Genomic DNA, 23,170 nt, shown 5'->3' with positions numbered 1-23,170 from the left:
ACACAGTTTCACATCACAGTTTCTCATTATTTTTAAATGCTCATTTATCATTTTGAGAAGGTTTCCCATCATAATCTCTAAGAGAATATATTTTTAATCACGCTGCTGGACATGTGTTTCCATATGTTAATACCCTCTCGTTGACCCCCTCCCCGCTGCTCTCCATCTGCAGGCGTGGCGGTCCCATCAGCTTCTCCTCCAGTCGCTCGGGCAGACGTGCGTTGCCGGTAGAGGGAACGTCGTCCCTGGACCTCCTGTCTGATGATGAGCTGGAAAACAAGATCACCGACAACAACGCCAACGAGACACCTGCGCCTCAGCCAGAGTAGAAGATGAGAAGCCTTAACCTTCGCTTTCCAACCTGGAAATCCCTCAGCCCCAACAGACGGCTCAAACCGTGACCCTCTTCCTGCTCCACCTCGGCACTAAACTAATATCCATAGAAAGCCCAACGCAGCATGATCTCAGCAGGAAGCACCGTCTTCCTGAGCTTTCTTTTCACCCCTCAACCCTTAACAGACACCAGCAGTTTGACCCCCAGTGCTTCCTTGACGGCACCGTTGAAGTGCGTAAGAAGCACAACGCTGCCTTAGCCTCTGAGTTGAGCTGCATAAAAGCAACACAGCTGAGTCCCTGCACATGTTAGTAAAAACAAAAAAAACAATCAGAAGCCCTTTTCTGTTCAGTGATTGTGTCTGGGTGATAATTATCTTCTGCTGGACCAGTATTTAGCTGTTTAAAATGCTTCCAAATCAGCAGCACTATTGCAATATTTGAAAGGAATAGATCGTGGTAATAATAATAATAATAATAATAATAATAATAATAATAAAATGCTTCTGACTTTATTTTTTTCATCAATCTACAAGATTCTGTATGTCTTAGATATTTTAGTTGAACTGTAACTGAATAGCATCTTATGGGTCCTGTTCCAGGATTGTTGCTTGCATATGAATATAGAAACGTGACTGTACGCTGCCTCGTTGCCTCAGCTCTTTTTCCACCAGTATCGGTTTCTCAAATGTTTGACGGTAGGTCAGTGTCGACTTGTAACTATCTAGTGTGCAGACGCACTAATCTTCTCTCGCTTACTTCTTCTTCTTCTTCCTCTTCTTCTGTGCCTTTTCCTTGCTCACTCAACACACATTTACGCCACATATATTGTTCATATACTGAACCATGCGTAATTCCATGAAGGTATTTTCATAAAAAAAAAAAGAAGAAAAAAAAACACATTTTGCATATGTAATGAAATATTAGTGGGAACCTGACTGTCTTCCTCCAGCTTTCATGTCGCCATGATGATTGATGTGTAAACCGTGTGGGATTCTTTGTAGATGGGTGCTATGACTTTTCTTATTGATAACTTTTGTACTTTTTGAGTTATTGAGATTTAAAAACGATCCAATAGACAGCAACTGTATTTATATCTCTGCTATTGTATGCAATACAGACTCCATTCATATTACAAAATGCTCAGTATTGCACATTGAATCACTGTACCTATGCTCATTGTCATGACATGTACAGTTTATGAGTCACTAGGAGTATAAAATGCATTAAAGTCTATGGAACCCAGTGGGTATCTTTACTCGAGTACTGCGTTTAAGCTCAAATTTGAGCCTCTTGTTCCACTACACCATAAAACATCAATGCATTCACATTTATTTGGCATCTGTTTACTTAAAATACTAATATTAGATTTAAAAAAATATATAATCAGCTTGTAAAAGACAATATATCAGACCCAACTCTCAGATATCTGTTTTTTTATTAGCAATTCCACCTCAGGATGAATTCTTCTCTTATTATTTTCTGGTGACTTAATTCAAATACCAGATAAAGTTATTGCACATTTCAAGAAAATACACAGACAAATCAAGAAAATATTGAGCACGCATTTGTGTAACTGTCAGTGGGAATCACTTAAACTACCATAATATTTTTTGAAATAGGTGACTTTAGTCTACTTACTGCATACGGAAAAGCTGAACTTCTAAAATAAAAAATAAAAGAAGAATATGTCACTGAATGCACCAAAAATCACCTTAAAAGAAATATAGGCATCATTATTTAGAATTTATAGAATTTGACACAGGTATATATTTCTGCTTTGATTTGCTTTCGCATTTATTTAAAAAAATCTATTCAGAAGTGCCACCATTATAAAGTAAAAATTTTATCACAGAAAATATTAAATAAATACATCAAAAAGTGTCAAATTCTATAAATTCTAAATACTGATAATAATGCCAATATTTATTTTTAATGTGATTGTTGGTGCATTTAGTTATTCAGAAGTGCTGTCATTATAAAGTAAAATTTTTTATCATCGATAGATAGATAAATGCTTTTTTAATCCCAAACTGGGAAATTTCACAGTTGCAGCAGCAATGTACAGGCACTCGACACTATACATAAAATATAACACCAAAAAACTAAACTAAACAAAAAAAAAATAGAAAAACAAAAAAATTTATATACACAATATTTACAAGAATACGTTTTAACAAATACATATCATATCAAAAATATATGTAAATAAATCCACTATATAAATATATACATTTACTTAATATTTTAGAAATTAATTAATTCTATTAAAGTAATTATTTTATTTTTATTTTATTCTGGCAGTTCTGGTCCCCCATACACTGGTGTTTTCCCTGTGATATTAATTTATTAATTGAGTAGCTCATTATTTTTTTATTTTTTGGGGGCACTTCTGTTCCTCCATACATTTTAGCCAATGATAATGTGTTTATAATGGGGATAAGTCTGACAAAAATATTTCGATTTCTAGCTTTTTGGCTTCACGTGATCTGCAGCGTTGCCGCAGCAACTGAGGAGAAAAAAAGTTCAACACAATGAAACGAAGACCCGAAACATTTCCAGCAAATGTGACCAATCACTTTCTCCTGAACGCGCCGCGCAGCGAACGTGTTGTGCTCTGTTAGAGTAGGAGATAACGGATCTAATGCGCCGAGTTGTGGAAACAACTTCTGTAATCCTTCATCATGTGACTCATAGTAATAATCACTCCATAATGAAGCAGACGCGGATGAGCTGGTCAAGCAGTCAGTCCACAAACCTTCCCTGACAAACACCTCGACACCCTCCGGTAAGTGGAACTTTGTTTGGAAATAGAGAACAGACGCAGAGGTTTATTTTATTGTTATTTTTACTGGAAAGAGTTAGAGCAGAAATCTTTGGCACTTATTAAACATATATTACACTGATCAGTCACTAGTGAGACGTTTAAAGGCTCAGAACCAAAACTTTTGTCACCTGCAGCTGCGCTTCTCCTGATCAGCGTGTGCGTAAACCCGAATCAGTCTGCTGCGTTTACGGACAAAGACCGAATGAAAGCCAGTAATGGGCTCGGTTAATTGCAGGGTTCCGCACATTCCCCTCCAACACATTCGTTTGACCTCCACTCGTTCCCTGACATCGAATATTCAAATGCAAATCAGCTGGTGAATCACAGGCGGCAGAGCTTTTCCTATAAATACGGACGTGAACACGTCCTGTTCTCTCCGCAGGTCCTCGGCAGAGGTGATCCTGCTGAGCGGGAGAGAAGAAAAAGAAGAAGAAGAAGAAGAAGAAGAAGAAGAAGAAGAAGAAGACAAGAGAAGAAGTTTTGCAGCTGGAGAAAGGCGCACAGTCGTATGATGTCCGTTGTGGGCGCGCAGCCTTTCATCAAACCAATGCAGCCGTCACCTTCAGTTTCGCCTGGCATCCAGCGGAGACACACGCTCCCCGCCAGCGAAGTCCGGCCGCTCAACACCCAGGATGCCATAAGCGTCTTTGAAATCGAGAGAGAGGGTAAGCGAGCCTTCTTCTTCTTCAGAAATCACATCTGACTGAAAATGAGCGTAAAGTTATTTGAATAAAACTGTTCGTAGCATCAATACATCGACGTTTTTCTGTTTAATTTAACCACTTTCCTTTAATTTACCTTTTAAATGTGTATTCTCAATAATCAGTGTTACGTTTTTGAGAGATTTGAGCCGCCTTAAGTGCGTGCGTAAAAGTAGTGCCAAACGATTATTGCGCACGAACCAATCTCTCTCTCTCTCCCCCCCCCCCCCCCCCCCTCTCTCTCTCCGCACGAACCAATCTCTCTCTCTCTCCCCCCCCCCCCCCCCCCCTCTCTCTCTCTTAGCATTTATCTCGGTGTCAGGTGAGTGTCCCCTCCACCTGGACGAGGTGCGTCACTTCCTCACACTGTGTCCAGAGCTGTCCATGGGCTGGTTTGAGGAGGGCCGGCTGGTGGCTTTTATCATCGGCTCCCTGTGGGACCAGGACAGACTCACCACAGTAAGACTCCCCGCGCAGCTCCACCTTTCCCAATTCACCATTTAAACTCAACGCACGATTGTAATTTCTGATTTCTAAACCCCCGTCCCCCCAGGATGCCCTGACTCTCCACAAGCCCTGCGGCTCCACCGTCCACATCCACATCCTGGCTGTCCATCGCACCTTCAGGCAGCAGGGCAAAGGGCCCATCCTGATGTGGCGCTACCTGCAGTACCTCCGCTGCCTGCCAAACGTGCGCCGGGCGGTGCTGATGTGCGAGGACTTCCTCATCCCCTTCTACCGCAAGTCGGGCTTCAAGGTGCTGGGGCGCTGCGCCATCACCGTGGCCAACCTGACCTTCACCGAGATGTGGTACCCCATCAGCGGCCACGCGTACATGCGGCGCAACAGTGAAGCAATCCGCTTCCCTCAGCATCCCTTGACTCTGCCTCTGACAAAGACTGATGAACACGTTGATGTATGACATGCTGATGAGATTAGACACCTGCACAGGTCGTCTCTGAAAGGAAACAAATCTATCAGTGTTGTATAATAAACCAAGATTGCACCACGCTGTCTGTGATGTAGATGTAGTCAAGTAGTGAACTCTAACTGGAGTTACATGTTGCTTATGGTAGACATTTGGATTTGTGGTTGTACAGTAAGCTGTCTCCTGCTTAACACCTTTCTGGGCTTCCCACAACTATGGACTGACGTCAGTGACCAGGCTTTAGCCGCTCAGTAACAGATCCTCTTGCTCCTCCCGCTCTATTAGGGGGCTTTAGCTAATGTAAACATCGGGGGATTTAGAAGAGGATCCACTCATCAGTTAGCCTGCAGGTCCCACGATCTCACTAACCCTAACCCTAACCACTATGCAGATTCTGGTTAGCTGGGTCAGCTGTTTCAGTTTGGGAAGCCACTGTAATGTTTTTTTTTTTTTTTTTTAAGTTTGTGTGTGTCGCAATTTAAATAAAATGTTTTATACTGTTTCTTAAGATGGAAAATTAATGCTTCAAAAAAATGTTTTTGCCATAAAATGAATCAAAGTCTCCATACATTATGAGTATTTTTACGCAGAGCCTTCCGTCATCTTCAGTTGTCTCCCGGTCTGTCTCTGACAACACAGGTCAACCAGTGGGAGGCCGCCTGCTTTTGAATGGAGCTTTAATCCATGACACAGTCACCGACTCATGTCTAATCCACTAACGGGCCAGGGCGAGCAGCTCCAGCTCTTCTGAAGGACAAACTTTGCACTTAGTGCTCACCTCATGAAATGACCCTGAACTCCTGTTTAGCATCAGCACACAACGAGCAATAATGCCACAATAGTACCCGTTGGTTCTCCGACACAAAATCCGCAAGTCTGTGTAGAAACCATTTTATGCATTAGAGATTAAAGGTGCAGAAAGAGAAGCCATTATAGATTGGTATTTTTCACAGAGCTGAATTAATTCTCGCGACCCTCAACATACAATACGATACGATACGATAGAGAAATCATTGGATGCATTGGAAACGAAAGGTGCAGAAATAGTCATCATTTTAGGTTAGTATTTTTCATAAAGCTGATTTAATTCTCATAATCCGGAACTTGCGATGCGATAGATACGAATCTTTTTGTGCATTCGAAATTAAAGGTGCAGAAAGAGTTGTCATTGTAGATCAGTATTTTTCATGGAGCGGATTTAAGTACCCTGAACTCACAATGTGATATGATATGGTACGGAATCATATATGATACGATACGATACGATACGATACGATACGATACGATATGAAATGATATGATAAAATACGATACAAAACGAAATGATATGATACAAAACGATACGATAGAGAAACAGTTTGATGCATTAGAAATTAAAGGTGCAGAAACAGTCAGCATTTTAGGTTGGTATTTTTCATAAAGCTGATTTAGTACTCCGGAGTGGATTTAAGTACCCTGAACTCACGATTTGTTCAGGATACGATATGATAAAAAATGAAACGATACGATACGATACGATACGATAAGATAGAGAAACCATTTGATGCATTAGAAATTAAAGATGCTGAAAGAGTCATAATTTTTGGTTAATATTTCTAATAAAGTTGTCAGAGTTGTCATTGTAGATCAGTATTTTTCATAGAGCGGCTTAAACTACCCTGAACTTGAAGTAGCACAAAAGCTGTGCATCATTGTTTTTTGATTCGCTGTATTTTTACAAATAGGACCACACAGACCAGAGTTCCCACCACAGAGGAATCATGAAGTATAGAAACCAAACATCCACTGTCAGAGTAGGATAACAGAGTTGACATTTGATCATAACCTCTCTGTGATATTCAGAAAAAGCAAACAACGACAATTATTATTATTATTTATTTTTTTATTTTTTTTATTTTTTTTTACCAGGAATGTTAAATTGTGACTTTTTTTTTTTTTAAATCTCAGTTTCACATTTTGCATCTCCGAGATAGAAATCTGCAGAATGACGATAGCTCGCAGCATTATTGGTTTCTGGCGGATGCGGCCAGCTGGCACCTCTGCACAAATGGCCGTCGGTGAAGTTCAACTAGAGTTTCTTCCTTCTGGCAGAGGAAGAGGAAGGCAAACAGAACGAGGCCTTGAATGCCATCAACATTGATGTTAAAGGTTTACATATTGTTTTTACGTATTTCCCGTACCTGACACTTGACTTTAATCGCTCAGATACGTCACGGTTATATTGATTTTGTAGGGAAAGGACAGGAGAGGGCTCTGTGATTAGACATGACTTGATATGGTGCTGGCATGATTGCAGAGCAGATGCACAGGGGGCTTCATTCATGAATAGATCCAGAGAGATAAATGTGCACATGCTAATTGTCAAGGCTTAAACCGTCAGCCCTGCAGTCTGGTATTATAAACACAATAATGGAGCAAAACAAAGAAGAGCTGCCAATTATTGTTATTATTAGAGTGAAAATGTGCCATTTGTGCGTCAACGTACTGTAGCCGGACATGCTGTCATATTTTGGGTTATTCAGACGGCTTTTTATTGGGAAGACAGTCATTACTGCTGTTAGGTTGCAAGCTCTATTGTCAACAAAACGAGAAAGAAAAACACCAGTAAACACCGCAAGTTGGGTTTTGTCATCACAGAATCATGTTAACCAACTACTTTAAGTGACCCAACCATGAAGAAAACATCCTTCAACCTTCCTCTGGACACAGAGTGGGGCCACTTTGGCCTCCAGACAGGCTCATGTGCAGTAATCCCACAAAGTCCTTTCAGTCATCGGGTAATCTGGCAGGCAGACATCCACAGCATAGAGGCCACATGTTCCCACATCTACACCATTTACTGTTAAATGTGGGGTTGGGTAGGAACAAGAAGGAGAACATTTAAACCTTTTCGTGGAGAGCTTTGAGTTTTGTTTACGTTTGTTTTTGTGCCACGCAAGAGCACCAAATCAAGTTTGACGTAGCTCATTTGCTGCTAAAAAAAAAAAAAAAAGAATACATAAACATCAGTGGATCTCAAAGTCCTAATGTTTTAGTTGTCTGCACATTCCCGTAGAGGCTGACCTTATTAACCTTAACACGACACATGGTTGTACATGAGTCACATTTAATCTGTATCCTTAATCCATCATTTCCAAGCATATGACTCACCAGGGTTTAAAAGCTTTTTTAAAAGCTAAAGCTATTTTACTACTAGAGACGTGTCATAGTTACAGTAAACGAGGAAGTGGAAGCTAGTTGTTTTCTGGAAATGCGTCATAAACCCAACTCTTTAACATTATCTTTAGTAACAGGACAAAAAAAAATCAAGCTAGCAGCTCCGTTAATCCATTGAGCTCAAGGCTCGGCTCAGCTAACGTTTGCTTATTAGCACAAGACACAAGAAATAGCAAGAAATTTTCGGTCAAAACCAAAACCTGATGGTTTTGCTAGAGGAAAAGTGAGAGGATCACCAAAGTCATAAGGGATTTTCCCATAGGCACAATATTAATTGTTACCGAATTTCATGACAATCACCTCTGAAAGTTTCTTAAGTTTTATTTCATTCTGGGTAAAAGTGGTGTCCTGAACAGCAGACACGATGGTAACCTTGCCTGGTTTATGAAAATAATTGTCTCAGTTTACATGCCTTTCTTGTAGCTATTCAGTTGTTAATATTTTAAATGACAAAACAGATAAGTGAATGTATATCTTGTGGAGTTTAATAAGAAGTTATGAACATGGCACCAACAAAAACAACACAGAGTACCCTGAAATAGTACTGAAAAATAAGATGATTCACACAAACAGCTCCACCAAAAATTACAGTATTTCCAGAGTTTTCAAAAGGAATGCATATAAACATACTGATTTCACAAATTAGTGTTAAATACACCCTTTAGCACCAATAGCAGTAGCAAAGGAATCTGCCTTACATCTTAGATTGAATCTAGACTGTTGTGAGAGGAACTAAACCGATAGTTTGAGTATGAAGGAGCATTTTCATCAGTGGAGATGACAGGAAGCAAAAAGAGCCCAGTGCTGACATCTTTCCTACATCGATCCATTGCCTGTTTGTATGTCAGCTTCTCTTGAGTGATGGGGTCCACCAGTTCCTTCGTGTGGCAAGTCTCATCTTGCAGCTCGGACGCTGTTTTGCTGTCAATCAGCTTGGTGGCAACAGCTTCTTGAATGGTGAGGCGGCCTGCTTTGGTTGGATCCACCAACCCACCTGTGAGGTACTGTGCCTCCATGTACCTCTTGGCGTTTTCAGGGGGAATATAACCTTTCTGTGCCGCCTGTCCGACTGCAAGACGACCTTTGGTTACAGGATCCTCGACTCCGGTGAAGGCCTTCTGGGCATTCAGGAGCTTGTACATGTGGTTTGTGTCGATCAGACCTCGTTCAGCTGCCTTGTGGACGGAGAGTTTGTCCTTTCTCCCGAGATCAACGATTCCACCGGAGGCAGCTTGGGCCTCAAGCAGCAGCAGAGCTGTGTCGACGTCAATGAGTTTGCGGGTGAGGGCACTTCTCACAGACATGCGGCTCTCAGTGGTGGTGTCGAAAATCCCTGAGATTGGGAAATACTCATCACCGGGTGAAGAATTGAGGTTGTTTAAGCTGCCACTGAGATGAGAGTTCAGGCTGGTGTAGGAGGACCTCAGGGATGAAGGCATGGAGTTCAGAGGGGCTTGGCTGGTTTTGGTAGGGGATCTTGGGGGGGCGACTGGAGCTGGAGGAAGGTATGGTTTTTTTAGCTCACCTGCAACAAGCAGGGCAAACTCAGAGATGGTCAGTTTTCCTTCCTTGTAGCGGATCACGTCGTACTCAGTCAAGCGTCCATCCCTCAGTGCATCCTTCACAGAGTACTGCTTCCCACTCTTACGATCCTGCAAAATCGTCATGTCCCCATCGGGACTAGTCGAAGTGATTTCCTCCCAGTCGCACTCGAGCTCCGACAGTTTGATGTATTGGTTTCGATCAATTAGTCCTGCCAAGTAGGCGTCATAGGGAGACAAGTCTTTTCCTGTCTCTGGATCCAGGATGGTGATCTTAGTAGAAAGATTTGTCTCTCTGGTGTGAGTTTCAGAATGCTCTTCCTTCTTGATGCCGTTCTGCAGCTCAGTGATGAGGGTTTCTTTCTGGTGTATCTTGTCCTTCTCGTTCAGGATCTGTTTCTCCAGCCGCTGCATTTCATTGGATGTCTTGAGACTCCTCTGTCGTGCCATCTGGTTCCTCTCACTAAACAGCTTGGACTGTTGCTGGAAGCTTATGCTGATGGTCTGCCTTTGAGACTCAAGTGCTTTGAGCTGTTTGAGAAGATCCTCCTTCTCCTTATGCAGAGCATCTCTGTTGGACGTAAGAGAAGTCTCCTCCTGAAAGGTCACAGATTTAGATGTCTGCAAGTGGGTTATTTTGATGTTGATGTTCTGCAAGTTATCTTCTTGGTCCCGTCTGAGGTTTCTCTCCTTTGCAACGAGCTCTCTGAGATGTTCCCTCTCAGCCTCCACTGCTGGGTCTTTCTCTACGCGAACAACTTCTCTGTAAACAACCTTCTCAATCGACTTTTCCTTTTGCAAAATCTCCAACTTGAGCCTTAGGTTGCGAATCTCTCTATCCAGACGACTGATGTTGGTGCTCTCATTCTCCAAGTCAATGCGTAAATCATCAGTGAGTTTTTCCAGCTTAGGGTCCTTCTCCACTTTCAGCACCTCCTCAATTATGATTTTTTCCTCAACTGGTGGCGGACAGTTCTCCAGCTCGAGGATGCGTGATCTAATCTGCCTGAGCTCCGACTCTACCTGGATCCTCTTCTGGCGATCATCCGTCTGAGCCAGGGTATTCTCTTTTTCTTGAATCAAAGCTCTGAGTTGCCTGACCTCTAATTCTAGCTTTCTGCGTGCTTTCATCTCATCGTCCAGAGTCCTGTTTAGTTTTTCGTGCTCCAGCATCTGCTTGGGATCCTTCTGAAGACGAACCACCTCCTGCATGACGACTTTCTCCTCCGGCTTCTGCCTCTCGAGGGATATGTATTGGTTCTGGAGGTCAAAGAGGACTTCCTCCACACTACGGCGTTGCTGTATTTCCTCTCTCAGGTTTCTTCGAAGTCTGTCGGCTTCTTTCTCCAGCAGAGGGTCATTCTCGTATTTGATTACCTCTTTATTCACTAGCTTCGTCTCCACCCTGGATTTCTGAACTTTCAACTCGTCTCTTTCGTTACGTAGGCGGGTCAGCAGCTCTAGGGTGGTGTCATAGTTGACTTGCAAACGGGAGACTTGGTTGTTCAGCCTTTGTAATTCCCTCATGACCTCGGGGCTCTTCTCCTCTTTGATCACTTCCTGGGTCACCTCCTTGTACTCCACTTTGGGCTTCTGACTCCGCAGGGTAGTCAAGGTTGATACCAGAGACTGAATTTCTTTCTCCGTGTCAGTGCGGTTTCTGCTTAAATCCTGAAGCTCTTTTCTTAGTCGAACCAGTTCAACTTCCGTCTCAGGATCGACTCTGTAAATCTCGTTGATGATCTCCTTGACCTCCACCTTCGGGCGGAGCTTGTCCACTTCATCGTAACGAAGCTGAAAGGTGGTCAGGTCCTTCATCAGGATAACATTCTCATCCTTCTCTTCTTCCAAGGCCATTCGTATCTTCCTTGACTCTTCCACTTGGTCTGGATCTTGCTGAACTTGCTTCACCACCTTGGTGACGATCTTGGGTTGGATGGTGGGGATGACCCTCTCCAGAGTGTTTATCTGGCTCCTCATGCTAAAAACCTCATCGTTGAGGGATTTGAACTGGTATTCCTCTTCTGCAATTTCATTTTGTAACATGAGAACAGCTTTCAGCATCTCTGGGTCTTTCTCAAGCCTCACCACTTCCTTCTTAACAACCTTCTCCCTGATTTTTGGTTTCTGCTGAGCCAGGACAGTGAGCTCGGTTTTCACGTGAACCGCCTCGCTGTCTCTTGTTTCGAGCTCCAGCCGAATCCTCTGCATCTCATCTCTTATCCTAGCTGCCTCTTTGTCGAGCTGAGGGTCTCTCTCGTACTCTGTGAATATCTTGGTTATTAGTTTGGGCTCGATTGTGGTCAACTCTAATTCCAGTTTGATAATCTTCTCATTCAACATTTTTATCTCTGATTGGGTTCTTGATCTTTTCGGTCCTTCATCCTGGATACGATTTCTCAGAGACTGTAGCTCCACTTCCAATTTGGGGTCGCGGTAATACAGCACCACTTCCTTCTCCTCCAACCTCTCCACTCCTCTCCTGTTCTTCAGAGACACAAACCTCTTTCGGTAGGTTTCCAAGTCTCTTTCAGCATGTAAGCGTCTGGCAGCCTCTTCACTTAAATCCTTTTTTAGACTATCGGTTTCCTGTAGGTCCTTCTTCTGACTCTGTAGTTGCAGTTGCTGGCTGACGACAACCTGACTGACTTTATCCTCATTCTGCACACAAACAGAGAAACAGCAAGAAGTTCAGAGAAGGTACAGGTAATGGATGATTAAGTATAATGTGTTAAAATCATATAATATCATACCCTGGCCACAATGTTCTTCGCCGTCCCCAACTGATTCAGTAGCTGGTTGTTCTCTGCAGACACTTCAGCAAAAAGGTTCAGCAGATTTTTCTCCTGCAGAAGAAGAAGAACATGTTACACTTTTTACTTTAAAAAAAAAAATAAAAAATTCCATAGTTGTCTTTGCTAAATTCTCTAAAACCATACCTTTCTCTGTACACCCTGAGCCAGAGTTGAAGTTTGACGTTTCTTCATAACTGGTTCATCATTGTCATCATTGTCGTCTTCATCGTCGTCGTCGTTGTCAGTCAGAGTGCTGCGGTAAGTGTTTGACTTAATCTCATACTCCTGAAAGGAAATGTAATTAAACATATTTAGGGATTAAATTCCTGTAAAGAGCGTTTCATTTATGTTGCAGTTAGGGATGTCCGGATTGGAGAAAAATCTTCCGCAGAGGGTTAGGGAGTTTATGGCGTTGGATGACCAGAACATTTCTGGATTAGAGAACACAGGTTTTCTGGAGCCGAGGTAGGAGCTACCCTCTCCACACTACATTAACTTTGACAGAAATATATATTGGACTGAATCCAGTCGACTCTAGGAGAACATTAGTAACATAAGAATGGCCTTTCTGAATCTCCAGGAGAGGACATTTTGTTAATTTAAGATCCAATCAGGACTCGGATTAGCCAATATTCAATATTAAAAATATCGGTATCTGGTCAGAGGAGAAAACAAAGCTTGATCTGGACATCTCTAGTGAAAGTAATGATCCAGTAAACTCACATTTAAGAGACCCTGCAGGTCACGGGAAAGGTCCTTGGCTCTGGTCAAATCACCTGACTTCCTCTTGATGTCCTCCACCACTTTCTAAACAAGGGACAAATAGTCATTATAAAAACTGTATTTCATCAGACTTGAATCGGCTTGAAGTTGTAGATAAGAAAACACTTCTATTCACCTTCTGAGAATTCTGCTTGGCTGTTATCTGCTTCACGTCATCGGTAGGTTTGATCGTGTTATTCGGCAAATTGACCAAGAAAAAATCCACCGACTGAACGGCATTCTCGAAATCTTGATTTTTATTGGTTGCTTGCTTTATGAGACCAACCCTGAAGCAAAATTTGTAGACATATGCATGAGTTCAAAAACCACAGAGGTTTATTAATCAGAATAACATCCGATGTGTTATTTTTTTTATCTCTCACCTCTCCTGGAGCTGATTGTCAACATTTGCGTAACGGTTCTTCAGGTTTTTCACCTCGTTCTCTTGCCGACGGATGTCGGGGCAGTATTCATTGCAGCTTTTCTGCAGGGATCTGCACGCTTGCTCTGTCAGGTCCAAGTCTCTACCTAATTTATTCAGCTCCTCTTTCTTTAAAGCAACATCCTTTCGCATTAACTAGACAAAAAAGAAAGAAAGAACAGGAATTAAAAAACTATTCCGATGTGTCATATTCTCATCTGTGTTTAGTTTTATTTTTGTTTTTAATACAACACCTGCAGACTCTGGTTGCGATTCGGAAGAACGTGAGGTTGATCGAGAATGGCGCCATCTTTAGCCAGCTGGTCCTCAAACCCAGAGGTGATGCCTTCTACCTTCTGAATCTGCTTCTCTAGGAACATGGAGGCATTCCCTCTGGGGAAAGGACAGAAACACAGGAGTTAAATCACAAAACACACCTTTAACTAGAATGAGAGTCAAGTGATCGTTTGCCTCGGCTAAACCGTCAAGTTGTGGTTTACATCTATTCCTGTCCAGATTCATGTAATATACGTAGTGAAAAAGGATTTATAAGTTTCAGATAAGTTGACCATTGACTTTTTTGATAGAAATTATTTTATTTTGAGATTTGTCATGTCTACGGACGTTTTTTGAGAGGTCACAGTGAGCTTGAACTTTCACCTTTGAACCCCCCCCCCCCCCCCCCCCCCAAGCTAATCTACTCATTCGGCCTTAAATCCAAGTGAACGTTTGCGCCAAACTTAAAGGAATTCCAAATATCAGTTGATGCTGAAAGCTGTTCCTAATAATGTGTCTGAAAGACTACAAAAATAAGGGATTAAACCAAAGATAATCGAAGCTGGAATCAGTGTGGACAGCAACGCTGGAAACATGACTCCATCTTGTTCGTCTTCTTCTAGGGAACGTATTCAAAGTTGTCAATGAAGCTTGAAAAAGAAACTCCATCTTTGAGAAAACGTCCTACTCTGATTGACATTTTGGGGAATGAAAGCACAAACACTAGTCTGGAAGCTAGACTGACTTCCACCACCCACAATTTTTTTTTGTCGTGGAAAGTTTGTCTGGAGTTTCTTGATTACTTCCTACTGGGAACTTGATTATGCTCCAGCAAAGATCTGGTGTGGTGGTTAGCACTGATGCCTCACACCAAGAAGGTTTTGGGTTCTAATCCATCGGGCAAATGGGGCATTTCTGTGTGGAGTTTGCATGTTCTCCCTGTGTCTGCATGGGTTCTCTCTGGGTACTTCCTCCCACCGTCCAAAGACATGCTCGTTAGGTTCATTGGTGATTCCTAGCCCTCCTATGACCCTCCAGAGGACAAGCGGTTACAGAAAATGAATGAATGATCATTTTGGTGGGTCTTCATTTCAAGAACAGTTTGTCAGAAGTTACGTTATAGTTTTGCTTTACATGTGTTCTTACTTCTTGTTATAGAGATCGAGGAGCATGTAGAGGTTGTTGATCTTGTTGTCGGCTGAGCTCAGTTTAGGTGGCAGCATAGAGGCGTTAGGTCCCAGAGGCTTTTTGGCCAGAATAGGATCCATCTCCCTCTGAATGGCAGCCTTCTCGGAGTCCAGCTTCCTCACAGCCAGAGCAGATTTCTGGACGGCGAGAACAGCATTTAGAGAATTCCCAATTTAATTATTTATGGTTATTTTATTAAAAGTTCACCTCATGCTCTTGCAGCCTGTTCGCCAGGTCTTGCGTGGGGTTGCGGTTGTCCAGTGGTGCCCTCAGTCTGCTCAGGATTTCTTTCTCGCTCTTCTCCAGAGCTTTGTTGATCTTGTCTATTTCACTGACGAGCTCTGAGGCTTTGGGGTCCTCTGGTGCACTTTGAACAGCAGCTGGGGAAAGAGAAAAGTTGCAATGAAAAGCTAGAAAAGCCCTAAATATTCAAGAAAATATGTTTTTTTTGCCAATCTGGAAAAAAAAGAAAGTGTTTCTTCTCACCTGCCTTCTGAGGGCGAACCACCTCCACAACGGGGCTCTTCAGGGAGGCTTTCAGTTCAGATCGATGCCTCTTCTGGCCCGTCAGCTCTTTGTCCAGGCTGAACACACACACACACACATACACATTTATGTTTGCTCAAAATCCATCGCAGCGGGAATCATCGGTCACGGTTTAAGTCTTTGTTTGGCACTACTAACCTCTTGACTGTCTCCAGGGCCTCATCATCAGGAGGCGGGATCATGAAACAAGCCCCAGGGAGGGTTTTGACCTTCCCACTGTTGTTCTGGAGCTCCCAGTTCTTGTTGTCAGTGTTGGACTTTAGGATTAGCGTCTCACCTCGAGTCACGGAGTCCTAAAACAGACAAAATGTATTCTTAAAATTCGTCAAACTTCTGAGAGGCTCTGTCTGTCGTGAACCGTGGACGGCGCTGTTGTTACCTCTTTGTCTGTCCAGTCGCACAGGGTGATCACCGGGGTGGGTTTGGAGGGCTGGGTTCGACGTAGCTTCAGAGGCACGATCTCTTTGCTGAGGTCCTTGAGGGCCTTGAGGCGCTGCTCGTTCCTCTTAACTGCTGGTTCATCTCCCTGGAGGGGTTATTGAAGTAGACTCCTGTTATCAAAGCTGCGGCGTCTCATTAACGTATTGTTTAAGCAGGCAGAAGTAGAATTGATCTTTGAAGCAACTTAAGTCTGTAAAACTGTTGAAAACCCTAACCCTAGCCCTTTTTTTACCAACACTTTTAATTCAATCCAGTTTATCACCATAAACTATGCCCTCCACAATGATCGTCCAGTGGAATTACGACCTTTCTGACGCTGTTTCAACATCAACTGAACATCACAATAGTCACAAAGAAGGATTAGTGCAGGATCTGTTACATTAGAATGCATCCGTTTCACTAGTGTACCTAATGTTTTGGCAAAAGTGAAAGCTGGAATCCGCTCAAATAAATCGGAAACATGGGTAAAATATAAGTTTCTGAGTTTGAATCAGCAAAATGTTTCCAGCTAAACCTTCACCTTGAAAAACTCTGCACAAACACTTTAAGTCAACATAGGAGCTCGAGAACCTAAATATTTAACTGTGCACAACTGAACAGGTCACTTGTAAAATGTACTGGCTTTCCTTTCTTTGTTTGTTTTTGGCTAATATTCAAATTTTTACATGAATTTACCCTATCTCCATCTCTCACTTGTTGTTGAACAAGGTAGGAGAAGTGGGTGATTGTCTCGATTTGGACATTTGCGCCAAAATCTGCGATCCACCACCCGGACAAGTAGACTGCAGGTGGAGCTGACGGACAAATTAACACACCTGCAATTGCCACTTATCGCCATAGGTGTCGCCAAAGAGAGGAAAATAGACCTTTAGTCTAAAGATAGTAACTATAAAGTTTGGTGGGGTTTCTTTTCCAGAACGTGAACAGAGCAGCAGATGTGATGTCTGGTTGACTATCCCTGCTCAAAGGATCAATCAGATAATCACTTGAAATATATTTTATTCACAGTTCTGATAGAGAAAATTCTAAAAAGTGGAAATCTTTGATGTTGAAATAGTCGTCGGCACTTTTCTTCTGGTGAAAGCCATGGTCCAAGGTCATATTTACTGAAGTAAGTATAGTTTTGAGGTGAGTGTACATTTCTCTAGTATTTTTCAGTTTTCTGCTACTTACACTTCCACCCCTCCACATTTAATTTATTTAACACTTTAAGTTACTTCTTATAGGCTTCTAACAAACAGTTATGCCTCTATGAATTCTTATTGGCTCCACCTGCAGCAGCTGCAACAACTGATGCCCCACTATAAATAATAATGGTGTTGTACACTCACTTGCCAAAACATTAGGTACACTAGTGCAAACAAACCATAGCAGATCCTGCACTAAATCTGATCTTCGTGATTGTTATAATGTTCAGTTTATGTTTCAACAGTGGCAGAAAGGTGGTGATTCACCTGGATGATCTTTTTGAAGGAGTGTCTCTGTTATTTAGCCTCTTAATGTACTGGTTAGTCATTTGCAGTTAGGACCAGTTACAGGTTTTACATAAGATGCAAAATCAAGCCATCGGAGATCAGTGTTGTACCTCCAGGATAAGCAGGATCTCAGGGTTGCTCTTGTTGGACAAAACGCTCGGGTCCAGGTTCGAGCGGAGTCTCTTCAGCGACTCTGTCAGGGTCTCCGCGTCCAGCTGGAACTGCAACCAACATGTCACTTCTTATTAATGAGCTGCTTGAAAAAAAATGTCTGGTCATCTCAGCTGGTCGCGGTGTAAAGCCCTCCTACCTTCTTGTAGATGTCGATGTTTTCCAGGTGCACCTCCTGCGCCAGACACAAGTTGAGGAAGGCTTGCCACTCTCCCTGCACCATGTCTTTGTGATCCTGACGGAAACAACAGATCAGCTCAATCCGAATTCAGACTCTCGGTTATTATAGACACGTTTCTGATTGATGCATACCTTTATCGTTTGCAGGCCGGGGTGATTGTTTTCAATGAGCTCTTCTCCTTCGTCGAGCAGCTTGTTGACCTCGTGCTCATGAGCTAGCAGTGCGCCCTTTTTGAATTTCTTTACACAAATGTAGGAAATATGAGTTTGACAAGCATTCAACTGAAAAACTGAAATCAGGACACGTGCAGCTCTGGTCCCTCACCTCGTACTCCATGCGGACTCCCGGGGGATCGACCATGCGATCGCTCCAGTCTCTCTCGAGCAGCCTATCCTGCTGGCCTGACAGGTAGATCAACTCTTTGCTGGACCTCTGCATGTAGTCGTGCAAAGAGGCCAGCTGGATGCGCCTGCGCTCGGAGCTCTCCTGCAGAAGAAGCACACGCCACATGTAGGTCATGACCAGAACAAACCAAATCAAACGAGCGCACAAAGAAAGAAAAGAGCGAAAACTTACGAAAAGTTTAGCGTATTTCTCTTTGAGTGCAGCGTACTCCTCCTGCAAGCAAATAAAATGAAGAAACATGTCAACAAATCCATCCTGCATGATATTATATTGCTGTATGCATGTGCTGCTTTGTGCTGTTACCTTTGAGTTGGTGGTGCTTGGTTGCAGCTGGGCGCTGTAGGCCTCGATCTCCTGGTGCAGGATGCTGTGTTCTGCGATCTGCTTCTCTACATCCGACAGCTTGGGGCCGTAAGCCTCTGATTTTAACTGTTTCTGCAAAACACAACATTACGCAATAAGCAACTGTGCGATCTAGACATCAAGGCGGTCAGCTACTAAAAACCCGAGCATCAACGAACCAGCTTTTTGTCCAGCACAGGACCCCAGTCGATCTTTTGTGTCAGGTCCAAGTCTTGCACCTGGTCGTACAGTTCCCTGTAGACGGCGCAGTCCCTAGCCCAGCGATCGTGCAGATTTTTCACGCTGAAAAATAATTAAAACAAAAGGTTTCTCTTAGAGGTGAGAGGAAAGCCGCAAAGGAGACTGTGGAAAAGCTGAATGGTATGTGACGTATCGAGTTTCAGGCGTTGGCTGGTGTTTGTGTTTGAATTCACGCGTGTCGCCTCAGAGCAAAAACTCACTCTTTCTCGATGTCTTTGGCCTGAGGGTGCTTCAGCTTCTTGGCTTTGTCCACGTCCATGAACAGGTCCTTCAGCAGGCCCTCGGCCTCCGCCAGGTTTTCCGCATTCTCCCTCTGGTGGAGCAGGGCCTCGTTCTTCTTTTCTCGCTCCGTGTCCTGCAGAAGAGAGTTTGCAAGGTTGAGGCTTCTTCAGAGTTCAGTTTTGGTCAAAGTGATTTACAGGATTGGGTTGACGTTACGTCTGCAGACTTCTTACCAGCTTCAGCAGCTGCTCTGACTGCAGGATGTTCTTCTCCACTCGGTCTGCATTGTTTTGCATGCGAGGAATCAGCACAGCCAGGTCAGTGGCCTGAGACCTGGGTTAGAAACACAGAAAGATGACGGTCAAAATCCGCGTGCACCTCATAAATCTTTCACCCCACCTTAAAGAAAGGGCACACATTTCTAAGTAACTTTCAACAAAGTGGTTTCTTGCACAGAGAAAGTAGAGAAAGTAATGAGAAAAAGATGCAATACTTCATTAAACGCTTTATTAAATCATCTGCATTTACATGGTGCTACAGTCCAGTCCATAAATGCATCCTGATTGATTGTCAAATGATTTTAGTCGAGTAAAAGGTCAAATATTTGCCAGTGAAAGTGAAGTAGAAGTGCACAAGATGGCAATATGTACCTGTAATGATGTTTACGTGAGTTTATTCATATTCGTTCATTCATTCTTGTTACACACGTGCAAAAAGACACTAAATTTAACGCTGCAGATGCAAATCAGACTTTCTCACATGAATGGCAACTATTCATGCAGACACACCCGGGCGACGACAAGTGTCTTCCGCTTTCCCTGTCTACACAGAGTCAGGAATGTGGTCCGTGTCCATTCCTAAAGTCACACCTTTCAGCTCTTATCAGATGATTTTCCTGCTTCCTTTTTTATTTTTTTATTTTTATTTTTCATTCATGGGAATACTTTGATTTTTAGTTTGAAATTAAATCAAAAGGTCAATCCCTTAGGCGTAGACAGACTTTATTCGTCCAAAAGGGAAATTGCTTGGTCAAGGTAGCTCAGTGGCACATGTAAAACGCTGTTGAGAACCACAAGTAAAAATAAAAAATAAATAAAATAAAAATACAGTATAGGTAAAAATGTAGTAAAATAAAATAAAAATAAAATATAGGTAAAAATGTAGTAAAATAAAATAAAAATAAAATATAAGTAAAAATATAGTAAAATAAAATAAAAATAAAATATAGGTAAAAATGCAGTAAAATAAAATAAGAATAAAATAGAAGAACAAATCTAGTAAAATAAAATGGAAATAAAATATAAGCAAAAATGCAGTAAAATAAAATAACATATAGGTAAAAATGTAGTAAAGTAAAATAAAATAAAATAAAAGAACAAATCTAGTAAAATAAAATAAAAATAAAATATAGGTAAAAATGTAGTAAAATAAAATAAGAATAAAATAGAACAACAAATCTAGTAAAATAAAATAGAAATAAAATATAAGTAAAAATGCAGTAAAATAAAATAAAAATAAAATATAGGTAAAAATGCAGTAAAATCAAATAAGAATAAAATATAAGTATCTAGTAAAACTAAATAAAACAGTATAAGCAAAAAATGTACAGAACTTGCATATGAACAATATGCAATATCGTCATTAATTGTTGTGTTTAGCTCAGGAGAAGTATAATAAGGAGAGTAATAAGCCTTAAAGGACATTTAGTCTCAGATTCAGATTTAGTTTCATGTACAGGATAAACACAGGGCTTAAAGTTTCGGATGAGACACGTTGTCGGCTCAAGTGGCACAAACCTATTTATTGTTTTTACTTGAACCTGTCTCTGCTGAAACCCTCTCAACATGTGGCTGAGCCCAGTCACTCCTGCCTCGGTCGAGGCTCTGCAAACACAGGCAGCAGGAAGGAGGCCCTGCCCCGCCACTCCCTCCTCATTCTCCGGCTGGTGACAGTCTCAAGTCTTTGGTTTCAGGGACACGCCTCACCCGAGAAGAAGAAGGAGCAGGGGGCGGAGGGGGACTGGAAGGAGCGCTGAATGCCCCACAGGTGAGCCGCCCCGGGGGTGACGGCTCCCCCCGAGATAAGGCAGCACACCGAGTCATGTTTACACGTCGAAACTTTCTCGTTTGGGGTTGTGAAACTCAACAACAGAGGCTTATTGATACGGACCAAGAGCCATGATACACCCCTTAGGTAAAGATATTAATCTACTGCGGTTAAGTGGAGGAGTCAGGTGAGGTGATAAATAAAAAAGATATTAACATCAGAGCAAATAAAGTCACTGTTTGTCCTGACTGACAGAGCAACTGTAAACATGTGCTGCCTTTTGATGGTGCATTTCATTGTCTAGTGTCAAATACAAAAAGTAAGGGAAGGAAGTAATACGAGGGAAGACCGTATCAGTGACATACGAGTGGGAAACCTGACGCACAAAACCAAAACAGAGAGAGAAAGAGAGAAAAAGAGGAAGGAAGGAAGTCTGAACTCACTTGCTTATCTTTACAGGGCTCGTCTTCGACATGTCTGAGGGAGTCGGTGCGCCGGAGTAACCTGAGTCCAAGTGTGTCTCTTATCCAGCTCCTCTCTTCCCCTTCTCTGCTACTCCCTTCTTCTTCTCTCTCTCTCTCTCTCTTTCTCTGGTGGAGAGACTCCCCTCGGTGTTAAGGAGCGTGCACCTGTCTCAGCTCCTCCCCGGGGACGACAGGTGTGTCGTCAGGAGGAGCAGACCGGGCGGACCTGTTTCACGCCGCCGCCGCCGCCGCCGCCCGGTCACAGTCCCGGCTCGGCTTCACGCTCTCCGGGAGGTTTTTTGCTTCCAGGCGTTTATTCTGGAAAGACTTCTAAGAAATGTTTATTATTATTTATCCAGAAACAACATCGTGATATTTAATATACACTTTCTATTTTTAGAAAAAAACAAATCTACACTGCAAAAAAAAAAAAATGGAATCTAACTAAAGATAAAATAACTTCTTGTTAAGTTTCTGTGTTGGAAATGTTCCTAAATTATCTTAATAAACTATTATACCTTTATTTTTTTGTATTTTTTATTGGTTTTAAGTTATTTTAAAGCTTAAAATGAGAACTAGGACATCCTAAAGGTGCACAACTATCTCAAAAACACAGCATCTGATCTTTTTTATCTCCTAAAATGTTGGAAACAGACAAAAAACAAATGTAATTCACTGATTTATTGCCAGTCTCGACTATTAATATTGACTAAACTGTTGCACTGATAAATATTTTACTTGTATCGATGAAAATCTACTTGTTTTTTAGTACAAAAACACAAATATTACAAATATAAGGGGCTAAAATGTCAAAATTTCCTGTTCTATTGGTAGATAATTGCTTATTTTAAGTTTTTTTAAAAGTTTTGTAAAGTTGAGTTTTTTGCAGTGTACAAGGCCGTTGCCCCAGGCAACAAAAGATGTGACAGGACATTATTAAGGCACTTTCTATAAGGAGGAATGCTGATAAACTAGTCATTCAGTGCCTTATAATTAAGACCATCATTGCCACGCGCTCATTTAGTTTAGTTTTAAAGTCTAACCTGGATCAGACTTCAGATTTATAATAAAAAATATATACACATATATTAGGAAAAGAGGAAATACGTGCATGCGCGTTATTTATTGTGTCTGCGTGGTAAATCCCCCGACACACTCAAGAGCGGTGAAGCATACTGTCTATCAGAGGTTATCGGGACACACGCCCTGTGAGATTACACCACAGGAGTAAAGGTCTAAAGCGAGGAATGCACACCTCACCTGCTGCCAAAAGACTGAAACTCTGCAGTGTGCGTGCACATGATCTCGCCAAGGAGTGTGTGTTTTTGTTAGGGCCCAAACACAGGTATGCTCAAAAAGAATAGGAAGGTGGAGAATGTGGAGGTGGAAGCTGCGAGCGGAGTCGAACAATGCGACTTCTTTACGCCCCAGTTGGAGTGTAAATGGGCCGGCGTGACGCTGCGTCTCATGCTTGGAGTGGGTGTGTTGGACGCGCACACCCAGCAGAGGAACCAGCGCCCACATACCTGCAGGGGAGAGGGACTGGAGGAGGAGGTGGAGGAGGAGGAAGAGGAATAACAAGTTAAAAGGAACTGACAAGAAAGAGAGAGAGAGAGTGGAGGGACAAG

The 23,170-nt window shown here is 42.3% G+C and overlaps 3 protein-coding genes and 1 pseudogene across 5 annotated transcripts in view; 3 read left to right on the top strand and 1 right to left on the bottom strand.

Moving 5' to 3' along the window:
• The window catches only part of LOC311506281 (myosin-10), a 62,943-nt gene extending 61,371 nt beyond the window's left edge, over nucleotides 1-1,572 (top strand). For both annotated transcript variants that reach the window (XM_084570179.1, XM_084570180.1), the window contains one exon: nucleotides 173-1,572. In XM_084570179.1, coding sequence (XP_084426305.1) covers nucleotides 173-329 — 157 coding nt within the window. In that variant the 3' untranslated portion in view covers nucleotides 330-1,572. The remainder of the gene's footprint in view (nucleotides 1-172) is intronic.
• Nucleotides 1-23,170, top strand: part of ddx47 (DEAD (Asp-Glu-Ala-Asp) box polypeptide 47) — a 262,281-nt gene that overhangs the window by 68,390 nt on the left and 170,721 nt on the right. The gene's annotated exons all lie outside the window — the stretch shown is intronic.
• Nucleotides 3,062-5,106, top strand: LOC311506436 (serotonin N-acetyltransferase-like; annotated as a pseudogene). Its single transcript, XR_014699899.1, has 4 exons — nucleotides 3,062-3,121; nucleotides 3,543-3,825; nucleotides 4,166-4,320; nucleotides 4,415-5,106. The product of XR_014699899.1 is annotated as a serotonin N-acetyltransferase-like (transcript).
• evplb (envoplakin b) lies at nucleotides 7,825-21,943 on the bottom strand. Its single transcript, XM_084571093.1, has 22 exons — nucleotides 21,522-21,943; nucleotides 19,266-19,365; nucleotides 19,011-19,165; nucleotides 18,729-18,852; nucleotides 18,511-18,642; nucleotides 18,379-18,420; nucleotides 18,127-18,288; nucleotides 17,934-18,041; nucleotides 17,761-17,856; nucleotides 17,561-17,671; nucleotides 15,914-16,060; nucleotides 15,673-15,827; nucleotides 15,475-15,572; nucleotides 15,196-15,368; nucleotides 14,947-15,125; nucleotides 13,779-13,917; nucleotides 13,487-13,680; nucleotides 13,240-13,390; nucleotides 13,065-13,148; nucleotides 12,486-12,626; nucleotides 12,300-12,392; nucleotides 7,825-12,207 (listed from the first exon to the last, which is right to left on the bottom strand). The coding sequence occupies exons 1-22, from the start codon at nucleotides 21,551-21,553 to the stop codon at nucleotides 8,707-8,709; spliced, it is 6,117 nt and encodes a 2,038-aa protein (XP_084427219.1). The 5' UTR covers nucleotides 21,554-21,943; the 3' UTR covers nucleotides 7,825-8,706.

Source organism: Chelon labrosus (assembly GCF_963514085.1).
Source record: "Chelon labrosus genome assembly, chromosome: 21".
Taxonomy (NCBI): domain Eukaryota; kingdom Metazoa; phylum Chordata; class Actinopteri; order Mugiliformes; family Mugilidae; genus Chelon; species Chelon labrosus.
This window is presented reverse-complemented; position numbering and strand designations above follow the sequence as displayed.